The 17421-nt window shown below is 41.7% G+C and overlaps 1 protein-coding gene across 1 annotated transcript in view; it reads left to right on the top strand.

Annotated features, from left to right (window-relative positions):
- GNE (glucosamine (UDP-N-acetyl)-2-epimerase/N-acetylmannosamine kinase) overlaps positions 1-17421 on the top strand; it is a 547927-nt gene that overhangs the window by 82800 nt on the left and 447706 nt on the right. The window contains 1 exon segment of the mRNA XM_033917983.1: positions 13827-14026. Coding sequence (XP_033773874.1) covers positions 13827-14026 — 200 coding nt within the window.

The raw sequence follows: 17421 nt of genomic DNA, 5'->3' as shown, positions 1-17421 counted from the left end.
TATTCAAAAAAGGAGTGAGAGGCGACCCAGGGAACTACAGACCGGTAAGTTTGACTTCGGTTCCGGGGAAGATGGCGGAAGCACTGATAAAAGACAGCATTGATGAGCATCTAGAAAGGAACAAACTGATGAAAACAAGCCAACATAGCTTCTGCAAGGGAAGATCGTGCCAAAAGAACTTAATACACTTCTTCAAAGGAATTAACAAACAGATGGACAAAGGGGACCTCATTGACATCGTATACTTTGACAAGGTACCCCATGAACGCCTACTGCGGAAACTGAAGAACCATGGGGTGGCAAGTACATAGATGGATCGGAAATTGGTTGGTAGATAGGAGGCAAAGGGTGGGAGTGAAGAGCCACTATAATCCTTGATAAATCTCAAACTTCACCTCACTCAATGTGGAAAAAATATAATGAAGCTCAATCTTCAAATTGAGATAAATCACAACATTCACATCCAATCCGATATGTGGCACAGAATAAAAGAGGAGGTAATAGAAAAAAAAATTGCTTCAGAAAGAAACTAAATGGATTTTTTACTGAATAGAAAAAAAAGATTGCTTTAGAAAGAAACTAAATGGATTTTTTTACTGAACACCCTGGAGCCTAATGGATTGAACTCTGAGATTAATGGAAACCTTATATATAATACAATTGAAAGGTGTATACAATATCACTATAGATATGAACTCTTAATAGTCCAGTTTTGGATGATGTGATATAAAATGAAACAGATTTTATTTGCCTTCTATGTGAGTTTTTGAATTATATTGTAATGATGAAAGTATGTACTGAATATTAAGATGAATGAGAATTTTGAATGCATTGGATTTTTTAAATTAACAGTAGTAATCCCTTTTAAGCTGTAAACATTTTACAATGTCCTTTAGCGTCCAATATACAAGTATAATACAGAAAATGACATTAAAGAGATCCTTTTGAAAGTAATATTATCTAAATGTCAGGGAAAAGCGTCTGTAATGTTTGCCAGTACGCTCCCTGATAGAGACTAACATGCATGCGTTGATCTATAACAACATGCCGTAGTCAAACCACTGATTTATAGTAGACGAGGTGACGTTCTTGAGTCTTCACGCTATGTGAGACGTAAGCACGCCGCTTACTGGAAATACGCTGAATCAGAGCGGGCGTTTATAAAGGAAGTAAATTCTTAGTATGATCATTCATGGCAGATCTAGCTCCAGAAATACGAGGACGCTAAAGAGAGGTTGGTGATCTAAATTGATTGTATTTAGACAGGGATATCTCTTCTTTATGTTTATATATTTAGGATAACTTGGTAGTACTACGTTGACTTTAACATAACCTTTGAGAACCTGTTATATTTTGTTTTTTTCAATTGTATTAATGTCATTATATGTATGAAATTGATTTAGATTAGTATGAGTTTAGCTTGTGTATCTCTCTAGTTTTGGAAAATGATATAACAGATTAGTTAATGAAACTGTTGAATTTTCATATAATTAAGAAAATAATTAACTTTAACTTGTTATTTTTAAATCTTTAATTAATTCCTTAAAGGAGTCATATGGAAGTTTTATTGCTGTGTCATTAACATATAAATTTTAAATTGTATGTTTTTATGGTTACCTGCACTGATTTAGCACTTTAAGGTTTTGGCATTTAGTTTTTAAATGAGTACTGTTCAAGCACTTTTAATTAGAGATAATCATGTATTGAGCACTGATTAGGCATTTTAATGAATGGTTATTAAATATAGAGAAGCACAGCCATAATAAAGTTTGTAGTATAATGATATTGAAGATATTTAAAATATATATATGATAAATCAAGGTGTTTAATCAAAAAGGTGAGCACTTTAAGTATTTTAAAGCAGTATTCATTAAATTTTGAATTTTAGATTAATTAAAATTAATTAGGATATTTTAAATATATGTTTAATAGTTGTAAAGTAATTAGATATATTAAGAATTAAGATGTTTTTGTAATGTTAAAGTATTTTTAAAGTAAAGGAATTAATTAGAGAAGAAGAAAGAAAGAATTGATGTTAATTGATAATTGATGCATTGAACAATTAATTTAAGTATTCCATTGAATATGACTTTGAATTTAGAAAATATGAACTCCTGGGAGTAGAAAATTAAATAAATAAAGATTTAGAGATAATCTGCTTTAATAGTAATTAGAATATTTAATAAGTGGTTACTTAAATATTATAGAAGTAATGAAATAGTAGATTAACTAAGAGACTAATTGATTATCATTTAAGTTGGTATTAATTATTATTTATTTAGTGGTTTTAGTTCCATTGGACTAATCAAGGTAATTATAACAGTAATGAATTAAATAGTTAGGTAGTTCCATAAATTAGAGTAACTAATAAATTATAAGTTTGAAAGAAATGAGTTTATTATTTAATATGGATATTATTTATTAAGTGAATAATGTTGAAGTATAAATTAATGAGGAAATTGAATATATATTCAATTTGGGATATATACTTTTAATTAAAGATGTTAAACTTCTCTATTTAAGATCAGTAATAACAATTAATGAGGAAATTAAATATATAAATAATTTTGAATACATATTTTTAATTATAGATGTTAAATTTCTCCATTTAAGATTAAGAACAATTATTGAATAGTTTAAAATAGGTTATATGTTTTTTTAGAATAGGATGAATTATATTGCATATGTTTTAGAATAGGGGTTTAAATAGTAAATGATAACAGTTAACACAGTCTTAATAGTTGTGAATAATGATAAAATTGAATGAATTGTTTCAATATAATTAGTTTTCAGTGTAATAATTAAAACTGTGATATGTTGTATTAAAAGATTTTTTTTCTATATTATGCAGAGCGCCTACTGTGAAAGCGCCTACTGTGAACCCTTGACAAAGCTCTATATGGGCGAAATGGGTCCCGTCGGGGCATGCTAGTAACTCTGCACTATTAAAGAATAATTAAAGAATGAATCATCATATGTCATTTGCTTGTCTTTTCTCTCCCTCAATGACCACCTCAACTCCTTGGCTAAATCATGCTCTTTCAGTCTCCACATGCTGAGGAAAGTAAGATCCTATTTTCGCCAACAACATTTCGCCGTCCTTGTCCAATTCATCATCCTCTCCAAATTAGACTACTGCAATGCCATCTACTTAAGCCTATCAAAAAAAAGTCTTCAAAGACTCCAGCTAATCCAGAATACTGCAACCAAGTTAATCTTTGCAAAACGCAAGTCTAACTATGTCTCCCCACTCCTAGCCAAACTTCACTGGCTCCCAGTGATTTCCAGAATCCATTTCAAATGCTCCTGCCTGGCTTTTAAGATCATTCACGGCATCCTTCCTCCCTTAATCCCACTATCTTATAACTCCTCGAGTCCTGACTCTACCAGACCCACCCAAAGGTATAAATTATCCTTCCCCTCTCTACACGGTATTCGCTATGCAGGCAAACTGGGAAAATCCCTTCTCTTCAGAATCACAGGTCTTTGGAATGACCTTACTACCCCGCTACGGAACCTGGGCTCCCTCCAATTATTCCGCAAGAACTGAAAACCTGGCTTTTCACTAAAATGTAATTCTATTCCCCCTTACTCTTCTCTTCTATATATAAGTTCATGTAAACCTTTTTTTTCCCTTCTCTTCCTATATTTTAAGTTCTTGTAAACCGTGCCGAGCTCCACAACATCTGTGGAGATGATGCGGTATATAAACTTAAGGTTTAGTTTAGTTTAGTTTACTTCTGAGATGAATGGAAGATGACGGAATATAGCAAGTATTTATGGTTACAACATATCGGATTGGATGTGAATGTTGTGATTTATCTCAATTTGAAGATTGAGCTTCATTATATTTTTTTCACACTGATTGAGGTGAAGTTTGAGATTTATCAAGGTTTGAATAACCTCACTTTCATCTTCGCATTACTTTGAGTGACTGGAGAAGGGTCACGAGTGGTGTTCTGCAGGGGTCGGTACTCGGACCGCTGCTGTTCAATGTATTTATAAATGATCTAGAAACAGGGACGAAGTGTGAAGTAATAAAATTCACAGACGACACCAAACTATTTAGTGGAGTTAAGACTAAAGAGGACTGAAGATTTGCAAAGGGACCTGAACAAATTAGGAGAGTGGGCAAAAAGATGGCAGATGAAGTTTAATGTAGAGAAATGTAAAGTCTTGCATGTAGGAAACAGGAACCCGATGTACAGCTATACGATGGGAGGGCTGGTAATGGGTGAAAGTAGTCTAGAAAAAGGACTTGGGGGTACTAGTGGACAAGCCAATGAAGCCGTCGGCACAGTGCGCAGCGGCCTTTAAGAAGGCGAACAGAATGCTAGGTTTTATCAAGAAAGGTATTACAACCAGAACGAAAGAAGTTATCCTGCCGTTGTATCGGGCGATGGTGCGCCCGCATCTGGAGTACTGCGTCCAATATTGGTCTCTGTACCTTAGGAAGGATATGGAGATACTCGAGAGAGTTGAGAGGAGAGCGATGCGACTGATAAAAGGTATGGAAAATCTTTTTTATGTTGAAAGATTAGAGAAACTGGGGCTCTTTTCCCTGGAAAAGCGGAGACTTAAAGGGGACATGATAGAGACCTATAAGATCTTGTAGGGCATAAAGAAAGTGGAGAGGGACAGATTCTTCACACTTTTGAAAACTACAAGAACGAGAGAGCATTCGGAAAAATTAGAACCAATGTTAGGAAGTTCTTCTTCACCCAAAGGGTGGTGGACACCTGGAATGCGATTCCAGAAGGTGAGATAGGACAGAGTACAGTATTGGGGTTCAAAAAAGGATTAGATAATTTCCTGAAGAAAAAGGGTATAGAAGGGTATAGAAAGAGGATTACTATACAGGTCCTGGACCTGATGGGCCGCCGCGTGAGTGGACTGCTGGGCATGATGGACCTCTGGTCTGACCCAGTAGAGGCACTGCTTATGTTGTTCCCTCACTTTCTGCATTCCACAGTTCGCTGATTGTCCAGCTTCATTCCTTGGATTGCATACATGAGACCTATATTACATACTTAAGATGCATATTTTCATTTTATCTATTTCTTGTGTTAATAAGTTGTACCCCCACTTTTTGCATTCTGTAATTCGCTGATTGACCAGCCTTCTTCAATGTGAACCGCCTAGAAGTCATTTGACTATGGCGGTATAGAAGAATAAAGTTATTATTATTATAATAACTGGAATACATTCCATGGGGTTCTCATGATCCTCTCCTTTCCCAAATATTAATAATGGCTAACAATGTGTTGTGAAAGTTATTTCAATGTCCACATATCAAAGTGAAAGTAACTTCTGCTTTCCATTTCCTATGTTGCAGATGGAAAAAAAAAACCCCTCCCTAGTTAAGTTTCAATAGAGAGACATACTATACTGTTAACACATTATATGCTGTTGACTTCTTGTTAAAAAATTGTTTGTCTAGCTTTAAGCACCATGTATTATCTTGTTTGTTTTTTAGTAAAGTATATTATGAGCCAAGCAAAATTATACCCATGATTTTGCTAGAACTCCATGGGAAGAACAATTCTCCCTTAAATTCATAGACTTCTCTGTACATTTTCTGTACATTTTATTTTAATTTTAAGTTTTTATTATCTTACTAGTCTTTAAGCCCGTTACATTAACGGGTGCTAGAATATATGTATGTCTGTCTTTCTTTCTTTCTGTCTCACTCCCTGTCCTTGTGTCTTTCTTCTTTTCTTTCTGTCTCCCTCCCTCCTATTATTTGTCTTTCTTTCTATTTGTCTCTCTTTCTGCCCCCTATGCAGCATTTATCTCCCCTTGTCCACTTTCCTGTACAGTAGCCATATCAGCATTCCCTCCCCCTCCATTTCCTTGTGCAGCAGCATTTGCCCCCTCCCTACTTCCCTGTGCAGCATTTTCCTCCCTCCCCACTTCTCTGAACAGCAGCTGCAGCAGCATTTCTTCCCCTGTCCATTTTCCTGTGCAGAGGAGCTGGTACCATGCACAGTGGGAGCCGGGTGAGAGCGGCGATCTCCAGTTGTGTGTTTTTTTTTTGTGTGTGTTTTTTTTTTAAGTTGAAAGCCGCCGCCGCTGCAGCTCCTCTCTCGATCCTGGTGCAGTTCGAGAGAGGAGCCGGTACCATGCACAGTGGGAGCCAGGTGAGAGCGGCGATCTCCAGTTGTGTGGTTTTTTTTGTGTTTTTTTTAAGTTGAAAGCCACCGCTGCAGCTCCTCTCTCGATCCTGGTGCAGTTCGAGAGAGGAGCCGGTACCATGCACAGTGGGAGCCGGGTGAGAGCGGCGATCTCCAGTTGTGTGTGTTTTTTTTTTTTTTTTTTTAAATTGAAAACCGCCGCTGAAGCTCCTCTCTCAATCCTGGTGCAGTTCAAGAGAGGAGCCGGTACCATTCACAGTGAGAGGCGGGGGCGAGGAAGGCCGCCGCAGCTGTGTAACTTTTTTTAAAAAATTTGAAAGCCGCCGCCGCAGCCGCATGCGCACTCGTGTTTCCGCGACGGATCAGGGAACACGACTTTTGAGTGCGCATGCGCGGCCTAGCATTTTATTATATTAGATGTTTTTATTATCTTATAGTTTATATGTCTCAATATAACCTATATGTTTTAATCTATAATTTTGCCATTCTTTTACTTGGGTCTGATTCTCTGCTATTCAAATTTATGTTTTGACACATTTTTACATCATATGCCACTGTAGCCACAATTTCTTTAGGTTGTCAAATATAATTCAGCTAATATATTAGAACTTATCTGCTTCAATTCAAATAAGTTAAGTTTTAACTTTTGGGGTTTTTTTGCATTTCACTTTTTTTAATGCTATACCTATTCTGTTAGTGATGTTACTTGGGCATTGCTGGAAACAAACTAAATGATATATAGTACAGATAATTTTTCCTTGTTGATTGTGGTTCACTTCATAAAGATATTTGCCATATCAGATGATGCTATTTGCTACCTGGAAATCTTATGTTTACACCTTTTGGATGTAAGGTTCCTGATGTTATAGTTACAGACTTTTCGATGTTGCAATTCTGCTATTAGTAATTTATTTGCACAACTATGGACTGATGCTAGTTACTAAAGATTCTATTTGAGATATCATCGCTGAAGATTTCCATTCGTATGAGAGTCAGATATTGGATGAGCCCCCACCCCCATTGGAAGGACCTTGCTATCAGAGAAGAAATCTGATAAGTGCCTGGAACCCTAAAGACTTATCAGTAAAGACTTATTGATTGTTGCTAATAACAACAGGATGACCTTTATGACCTTGAACTTCTACAGTTTCTTTTTGCTTTCTCACAATCATGGACTTGTTGATTTGCATTTTAACCTTTTAATGAACTTATGCAGTATTAGCTTATATATATTGCCATATGTTTGCAATTATTTCTAACAACAGGTCTATTGCAAGATTTATGTGCTTTGCTTGGTTGTGACTTTTATGCATTTTCACCTGTTTTGATTCCTGTAATTGCGCCATCATTATTTCCACTTTAACAAGATTCTGTCCATCCCCTTTCTTGCTGCTAAGGTGAAGTGAAGTGCAGTGAAGAAGTAATGATGCCACTGCAGCTGTAATACTGGTTATCTCAGGACAAGCAGGCAGCCTATTCTCACATATGGGTGACGTCATCCATGGAGCCCGGATGCAGACAGCCTTGCAAGCATACACTTCTCCTTCCCCATTCGCAGTCTCAGCAATCGCGATTTCACATATTCACGATTTTTGGGGGAAGGGGAAAAAAAAGAAAACCCCTCCACAGTTTAGCCTTCCCCCCGGCGTCCCGGCCTTACCTGGTGGTCTAGCGGGCTTTCGGGGCAGGAGCGATCTTTCTACACTCCTGCCCCGTGTAGATCACCAATAGGAAATGACTGTGAGGAGTTCCTGTCGTAGTCTCGAGAGACTACGGAAACTCACGGCAGCTATTTCCTATTGGCGATCTGTACGGGGCAGGAGCGTAGGAAGATCACTCCTGCCCCGAAAGCCCGCTAGACCACCAGGTAAGGCCGGGATGCCGGGGGGAAGGCAGGAGGGAGGTGGGGGTGGGTCAGAGCCGGATCAGAAGATATTTACGGTATTTCACCATTCGCGGTCCGGCTCTGCCCCTATCCCCCGCGAATCCGGAGGGAGAAGTGTACTTGCTTGTGGAAAACTTCAGAAGTTTCAAGTCAGCCGCACCGCGCATACGCAAGTGCCTTCCCGCCCAGCGAGGGCGAGTCTCCTCAATTCTCAGTTTTCTGCGGAGCCGAGAAGTCTGTACTTTGACACTCTGCACTGAACTTCGTTTGCGTGCCTTCTCTCACCACGGTTTGTGTTCTTTTTAGTCGCGAATTGCTGTGTTACTTTCTTTATTTTTCTTCGTCAACTGACTGGTGGGGCAGGTCGCTCGGCTGCAGCCTGCGGGCTTCAACTTCGCAGCGGCTATCTTCCCTCCTATGTCCCAGCCAGTAATGGGCTTCAAGAAGTGTAGCTAGTGCCAGCGTGCAATTTCTTTCACAGACCCACACCGCTGGTGCCTTAAGTGCCTCGGGCCTGACCATAGTCCTAAGTCGTGCAAGCGCTGTGCTACTCTTCAACCTCGAGCCCTTAAACATCGTCGGGTTTTAGTGGAAAAACTCTTCAGGATGGACTCTTCAGTGACACCCTCGACCTCGAGTGCTGCCTCGGTCCTACCTTCCACCGAGGGTCCTCCTGCTTTCAGGAATTCGGCCTCGCGTCTCATTAGACCTTCCTCATTTGGATTGTCTTTGGCCTCGAGTACACCTGCTTTATCTTCCCCTGAGTTTACCTTGGGTCAGATACTTAAGCAGAGGTTCGGGCAGTGGTCCTCAAGCTCTCCAAGATCTCCAAGTCAAAGCACATCTCCACTGCCACCTTGGAGCCTCTAGCCTCAGCAAGTGGTCCAGTTTCAGACTCTGATCCACATTTATAGGCTTCTCTCCCGACCATATTGGAGCAGCAATTTGTTCAGTTACTGAGCAAATATGGTTCTACCTCGACTTTGCCTCCTGTAATCTAGCCTGGGCAATCAGCAGTCTCCCGTGAGGTCGAGTCCTTGCTTGTGCCTCGAGCTGAAGCTTCACATTCTATGCAAGGAGCAGAGTCTTTACGAGTGTCTGGTCTGGCATCTACACACTCTGTGCAAGGAGTAGATTCTTTGCGAGTGTCTCGACAGGAATCCTCACACTCCAGAGTCTTTGGGAGTGCTTCGAGATTCCTCGATCCAAACCACTGAGTTTCGATCTACAGCTTCTAGCCCTATTCATTTATGAACAGCATTGCCTGTTTCCATACATAGGGTGAAGTCTCCTCGATCCTACTTGAGACCTGCTTCCAGTTTTCTACTTCTGCTTGCGAGGCTGTCCGCATCCGGGCTCCATGGATGACATCACCCATATGTGAGAATAGCTGCCTGCTGTCCCTGGATAACAACTGTTACGGTAAGTAACTGTGCTATCTATAATTTAAATAGAGTCAAACCTCGGTTTACGAGTAACGCGGTTTGCAAGTGTAACTCGTAAACCGAGCATTGACTCGATTTGTGAGCCCCGACCCGACCAGCAGTATTGTTCCCCCCGAGGCCACCGGCGCTGTTCCCTCCCTTCATGATTTGTCTCCTCCCCATCTACTGACAGTTCCTGTCCTTACCCGTGTGCCACCGGAGTTAGAAATGGCCTGCCGCCAGTCTGCTGCTGAGCCTTGAACATCTGTGCATGCTCAAGGCCTTCTGGATCTCACCCTCACCGAGATTCTCATGAGACTCGAGATCTCATGAGAATCTCGGAGAGGGTGAGATCCAGAAGGCCTGAGCATGCGCAAATGCTCAAGGCTCAGCAGCAGACCGGCGGCAGGCACTTTCTATCACCGGCGGCGCAGGGGTAAGGACAGGGCCAGTCGGGGGAGGGGTGGGGAGGAGGCGATAGCAGCATCGGTGGCCTCAGGTGGAGCATGGGAGTCGGGGTGCGTCCAGCATGAGTGAGCCAGCACCTGAGTGTCCCGGCAGAGGGGGTAGTGACATCCGGGGGGAGGGGCAGCGTCCGAGAGTAGCAGGGCTCAGTGGCGGCGGTGGTTTGTTTACAGCCAGCACCCTGGAGCCGGGGCTCACCATCACTACCCGCACAACCCACAGTGAGAGGCAGCGAACATTAGTGAGGCAGCGAACAGCAGCTGAGGAGAACTGGAAGAGCCGCATGGATAGGTCTATGGCAGAGGCAGCGGTTCTAGTTTACACTAACTCTTATGGGAAAAGTTGCTTTGATATACGAGTGTTTTGGTTTACGAGCATGCTTCTGGAACGAATTATGCTTGTAAACCAAGGTACCACTGTACTATCATACCTGATGGACTAAATAACAGGGTTGAGTGGTCAGCGTTCTTGTAACAAAATTAAGATAAGAACTTCAGCCCTATATCAGCTGTTTCTTTAGGAAGCTGTGTTTCTTTTACCTTACATGCTGGGTCCCGCCCCTTCTATTCCTGATTGGATACTCCTGCTATATGTGGGAGTGTTTTTCATCTCTGTAGACTTGCCCTTGCAATAGACTTGATAGTATTTTCAGCGATCTGATTGGATTTCTGGTATAAGGGGGAGTGATTTCCCTTTGGAAGATGAGTTTGTTTAAGGATCCAATTATATCTTCAGTCTGCTCTTTCTCAACTTGCCTATTGGTGAATTCCCCTGAGTGGAAGGAGTTATATACCTCGATTTGAGGCTTTGCCTAAGTGTCTGTGAGCACCAGCACCTGAAACCGGGTATGGATTAGCCCAAGCTTGCTGCAGCATATGTGAGGGTTGCAGCTGGAGTGTTTTATCCCCTGACGCAGCCCTGACTGGCGAAACAGGAACTCCCTGTCAGGGTATTGGTGTGTGGAAGAAACAAGCAGCAGCATTGTGCCTGAATGAAAATATAAATACGATTTTCCTGCTTAGTTTCAGCAGTGCTTGGTGTTAGTACACTGTAGTGTTTGCTTTTTGATTTTGATACTGACTGACCCTGTGAATAAAACACTATATGGACATTGTGATAGAACTGCAGTAAACACTGCTATGGTGTTTTTTTGAGCCCATGAAGCATTAATTGAGACTTATTTCTCCACATATTTATATGCTGTGTATAGCTTAGTGCAAAATATTGTGTTTCTCTCTCACCCTACATAGTGGTCAGTGGAGTGATCATTACTGTGTCAAGCATAATTTTTGCTTTTTCTTTGGTAATTGAAATCACCCATTATTATAGTATTGCTCATTTCTCCAACTTTCCTTATCTCTGAAAACATTTCTTCATCTGTCTGCTTAATTTGTCCTGGGGGATGGTATTATAACCCTACCTTTTATATTCTTTCCTTTCACACATGGAATTTCTATCCATAAGGATTCCACACTGCTATCTACGTCATGCAGAATGTTTATTTTATTTGATTCAATTCAATTCACTGTTTAACATACAGCGCTACCTCCCCCCTCCAATTTGATTTATTCTATCCTTGCGATATAATTTGTAGCCAGGTAACAGTGTCCCATTGATTGTCCTCCTTCCACCAGATCTCTGAAATGCCTATTATATCTATCTCATCATTCAATGCTATATACTCTGAAAGTTGGTAGTTTAGCTACAGGTTGTTCTCTGCCTCATTCCACCAAATGATGTAAATGAGTCTAAACTTGCAGTTGTGTTTTTCTTGTGAACATTTTCAGTATTAAAGTAGTGCTATGATTTGGAATTATTTTTGCAGGATAAAGCAGTAGTTGAACACAAGAAAAATGTTGTCAAGCTTTTTAATATTATTCTTCAGATTGAGATAGAATAAATGGAGTTCTAGATTCATAATTTTCTGTGTCTCTGCCTTAATGTTTTTTTCTTTAATTTATTGAAAAGTTGATTCCCTTTGTTTTTGTTCAATTAGGAATATCTTATTTTGTGAATTTACTCATATAATCCTATGGTGTTCCTTGTATTACATGCAATACTTAATGACACTTGAAAAATCATATGAATGAGAAAATGAAACTTACCCCCCCCCCCCTTTTTACTAAACCGCGATAGCGGTTATTAGCGCAGTGAGCCATGCTGAATGCTCTGTGTTGCTCCCGACACTCATAGGAACTCTTAGTAAAAAGGGGGGTGGGTAGTGTCAGTATGGGTAAATAAGTACCATATATACTCAAATATAAACTGATTCGAATATAAACTGAGGTACCCTTTTTTCTCCCAAGAAAGGGGGGAAAAGAGTTGACTCGTATTAAAGAGGTAGAGAATGGGAGGAAGGGTCTGGGTTTTGGTCCAATTTAAAACATAGGTTTGAACAACTAATATACTTTTTCTTTTTGTTCAAGAAAGTTCAGTCATGTTTTAAATACATGCACTTTTCAACTACTTGCAGACATTACTTGATCTTATTATTATTTCACTGTGAAACAATACGTGTGCAGTGTTTAAATAAAGAATTACAAAAAAAATAACAATATCAAAACAAATGCCGTTGCCCTCCATTCCATGCACACCCCTTACCAGTTCTATAGTCACACATCTACCCCACAGTAGAGCACCAGTACTGCTATCCTACCACTCCCAAAATGACTTGTGCCTTTGCCTTTCATGCGCTCCCCCACCAGTGCTTAGTCACATGCCCTCCCTCCCCAAAGAACACTGGCACCACTATTCTGCCATCTCTAAGATGACCCATTCAGTTACCCTCCATGCGCACACCCTCAGCTGACATTACACTTACCCATTAGTTCTTGAAGAAAATAGCTGCTGCCGCCATTGCTCTGTGTTAATCCGATATAGAGCCTTGAGCATGCTCAAAGCCTGTTGGTTCCTGACCCCTCTGAGATGCTTGGAGATTGTCAGAGAGGGTGGGAGCTGGCAGGCTTGAACATGAGCAGATGTTTGAGACCCTACATCAGATCAACACCTAGCATTGGTGGCGAGTTGTTTTTTTTTTTTCAACAGATGATGGGTAAGTGTGATGTCAGCTGGAGGGGGTGCGCGCTTGGAGGGCAACGGCATGGGGTGGCAGAATAGTGGTGCTGGTGTTCGGAGAGGGGCTTGCAACTACAGTACTGGTGGGGGCGTGCATGGAGGGCAACGGTGCAGGTCATTTTGAGGGTGGTAGGGTAGCAGTACTGGTATTCTGTGGGGTAGGTTTGTGACTATCATGCTGGTGGGAGAACAACAGCGCGGGTCATTTTTGGGTGGTAGAATAGTGGTACCAGTGTTCTTCGGTGAGGGGTAGGCATGTGACTACAGCACTGTTGGTGGTCCTTGGGGGATTGAAGAGAGGTCAGGTAGTAGCTCAAATATAAACAAAGATCCTCATTTTGGGCCCAAAAATGTTAGTTTATATTTTAGTATATACGGTAAAATAAATTGATGATTGAGGCTCAGAAGGCAATGCAAATACAAAAAAATTATTATCAGTAATTGGTAAATTTCTATGAAATTATGCAAAAATGCACAGGTGAATAACATATTCCATAAAATTTAAAACTAGTTGTTGATTTTCAACATGAAATTGTACTATTCCAGTGTAAAGGGTACAGGAGTTGACTGTAGGTTCTATCCCCATAGTCGCAGGAAACTTGCAGATGGCATCAAACAGATTTTTCAGTTCCACCTCCTTGTATCTGTTTCCAGTTTCTTCTACTTTGGGAAATATGGTGTTATAAGGGCCCATTTTAATTGTTCTGCTTGGAACCCATTCAATCCTAGCTAAACCACTGTTTGTTTTGAAGAGATACATAAATTTATTAATGTACTGTAATGTATATTTTTTTTGAATTCACAGATAATAATTGCTATTTTCATTTTCTAATTTTGTTTTAGGAACTATATTTCCAGAATCTTTCAAAAAGAAGAGAAACAATGGAGAAGAACAACCAGAGAAAGCTTAGAGTTTGTGTTGCCACTTGCAATAGAGCAGATTATTCCAAGCTAGCTCCAATTATGTCTGGTATCAAAGCAGAGCCAGAGTTCTTTGAACTTGATGTGGTAGTTCTGGGCTCTCATCTGATTGATGATTATGGGTAAGATGGGAACTTGTGTACCTAATTTTCCTTCTGCTGAAGCTTACCACCTCTTCTACGAAACCGCGCTAGCAGTTTTTAGTGCAGAGAGCCGTACTGAATGCCCCTTGCTGCTCCCGACGCTCAAAGGAACTCAGTGAGCATCGTGAGTAATGCAGGCCATTCAGCGCAGCTCTCTGCGCTAAAAACCGCTAGTGCGGTTTTGTAGAAGAGGGGATTGGTGTTAAAACAGTTTCAAAATTGTTGGTTGGAGTTTTGTATTCCCTTCTGCATGGGCTCAGTCATCTTTGGCTTGAAAAGCAGTGGAGTGAGTGACACAATTTTTTTTTCTTTTTTAGATCTGTCAATTGAAATGACTGAAATTGGTCTCTTTCTTTAATATTTAGGTGACATTTTCGAAAGTGATTTGAATTTATAGAACAGTTTTTAGAATCAGATGGGCATTTCCCAAGGTTATAAAGTGATCAGAAAACATAGGGTCTGATGCTGTATAGGATACCCAGTCTTAGCAACAATGGCACATGGACATCCTATACAAAATTGCCACCCCAGTTCTTCGTTCATGTCACAGACTCCATTTAGAGAATTGTGTTGCTGCTGAGCTGATTGCGACAAGGGAATCTACCTACTGTGATCAGCTGAGTGACGGCAGCAGGGAACCCCATGACAAGTCAGCCAGCAGGAGGGATGCCCACTTCCTCTTATTGCCACTCCCAACCCCCCCCCACACACACACTGTCCATGGCAAGAGGGATGCCCAATTCCTGCTCCCCAAAACCTTAAACAATCCCCAGCAGAAGGGATGCCCACTTCTCCTACCGGCAACATCCACGGCAGGAGGGAATCCCTCCTGCCGGCGCCCCCCCACCAATACCTTCAATAGGAAGGCTGGCTGGAGGGATGCCTGCTTCCTCCGGCTGGCAGGCTCACCTCTTCAGAATGGCGGGCCTTATTCCTGGTGCATCCTGGGATGCACCAGGGAGGCTCCTAAGCTCCTAATTGGCCCAGGAGGGGCATTAGGCCCCTGGGCCAAGCTGGAGTCTTAGGCCTCCTTCCCAGTGCATTCTGGGATACAGTGGGAGTGGCCTGAGACTCGATTGGCCAGATCCCTAAAGCCACTCCTGCTGGGGATGTTGTGTGTGTGCACTGGCGGGAGGGAGTGTCTTTCTGGGGATGTTGGGGGAGGGGTGGTGGCAGGAGTGGATGGGCATCCATCCCTTCGGGGATGTGGGTGTAGGGGGGGTTCCGGCAGGAGAGAGTGGGCATCCCTCCTGCCAGGTTGTTTTGTGGTTTGGGCAGGAGGGATTGGGCATCCCTCCTGCCTGCCGACTTGCAGTGCGGCTAGGGGGTTCCCTGCCATGGCCGTTCAATTGATCACGGCAGGGAGATTTCCTTGCCGTGATCAGTTCAGCGGTCACATCTAATTGAAATGTAGGCCAGCATGTCAGTGGTCTACATTTCAGGTACCTATTGCGGCCCTAGGAGACGCTTATATGGGCAAAACCACTCCCAGCTTTGGGTGAGCTTAAGCATCTCTAAGCATCTCCCTCAACTGTGACAGACGCTTACAGTGTAGGTTGCCTGCTTTGGGTTGGTTTTTTTTTTGTTTTTTTAAGAAAACGTGTGCCCCAGTTGACTGGTTAGACAGTGGTAGGACGTCATTTATAGAATATGGCCCATAGTGCTTACTTTTATGCAATATATTGTAGATGTTCTCAGGGCAGAGATGTGCACAATGAGAGGAAAATTAGCATTTACTACTAATACTTATCATTTCTATAGATGTGCACAGCACTGTACATGAAACTTAGAGAGACAGTCTGCTCAAAAGAGTTTACAATCTAGTCATGACAAACTGGACAAGAAGGTGCATCTATACACGGTGCTCAGGTGGGGGAATTACAGAGGGAATAATAAGACAGATATTGATGCTTAGCAGGTGGATAGGAGTTTGGAATTGAAAGCAACTTCAAAGAAGTGGGCTTTGAGTCTGGATTTGAATACTTCCAGAGACAGAGCTTGACATACTGAGTCATGCAGTTTGTTCCAAGCATACAGTGCAATAAAGTAGAAAGGACGGAGTTTGTAGAGGAGAAGAGTTCAAATAAGAGAAACTTACCCGATGAACAGAGTGCCCGGTGGGTAGGGAATTGGGGAGTGTGATGAGAGTAGAGAAACAGGAGCTGTGGAGCAAATACATGTGTAAGCAATTAAGAGGAGTTTGATGTATATGTGGATACGGATAGGGAGCCAATGAAGTGACTTGAGGAGAGGGCATAGTGACATTGGCAGAATATGAGGCATGCAGTAGAGTTCTGAACAGATTGAAGGGGGAATAGATGGTTTAGTGCAGAGGTCTCAAAGTCTCTTCTTGATGGCCACAATCCAGTCGGGTTTTCAGGATTTCCCCAATGAATATGCATGTTCATTGGGGAAATCCTGAAAACCCGACTGGATTGCGGCCAGTGAGAAGCAGGTTGCAGTAGTCTAGGTAAGAGGTGATGAGGGTCTTAGCAGTATGCTCAGAAAGGAAGGGTCTGATTTTAGCAAAATTGTAGAGAGAGAAATTAAAGGTTTTGGCAATCTGTTGGATATGTGAAGAGGAGAGAGGGGAGTCAAATATTACCCCGAGGTTGCGAGCCGATGAAACAGGGAGGATGAGGGTGTTCACAGAAATAGAGAACGGGGGAAGAGGGGAGAGATGGGGTTTAGGTGGAAAGATAAAGAGCTCATTTAGAGGTGTATTTTATAAAATATGCAATCAGTTTTCCTGGGATAAGAAAATACCATAGAAATCAAATGTGCAAGGAATCTTCATTGAAAACAACTAACTTTTTTCCTTTTTCTTTTTCTTCGGTAAAAACTTAAAAAGAAAAAAAGTTATGTTTTATTTTTCTCCTTTTGCCATTGGCGGGCTTTTGGCCTGGCAGGGCCTCTTCATCCACCTCAGTCATTGCGTTTAATTTGGCAGAGGCAGTGTTCCCGTCCATGTCACACCCGTCACAGGATTTAAAAAGTGCGGTTGCTGTGCTCAGGCTATTTCTCTAACTGACCCTCACTGCTGGTATCTCCAGTGTTTGTGACCCAAGCACTGTCCTGAAACCTGCATGCGCTGTTTGTCTCTACAAAATAGGACTTTGAAAAATCGCCGCCTTCAACAGTAGCAACTTTTTGGTGTCGCTATGAAGGGAGAACCAACATCGTTTCTGATACCGACCGTGCCTGCAAAGGCGACACCAAAAACTTTGCCACCGGCAGAATAACCTACTTTGAGTCGAAGTCCGGTGTCGCAATATACCATCTCTTTGGGTAAGCCAGCTAAGAAGCCTTCCCCTACCCTCTCCGGGACACAGGTCAAAGCTACATTGAGTCAAGTCATGCCAACCTCAAAAAAG

This window comes from Geotrypetes seraphini, chromosome 1 (assembly GCF_902459505.1).
Source record: "Geotrypetes seraphini chromosome 1, aGeoSer1.1, whole genome shotgun sequence".
NCBI lineage: Eukaryota > Metazoa > Chordata > Amphibia > Gymnophiona > Dermophiidae > Geotrypetes > Geotrypetes seraphini.
Note: the sequence above shows the minus strand (reverse complement) of the source record. Positions and strands in the feature narration are given on the sequence as shown.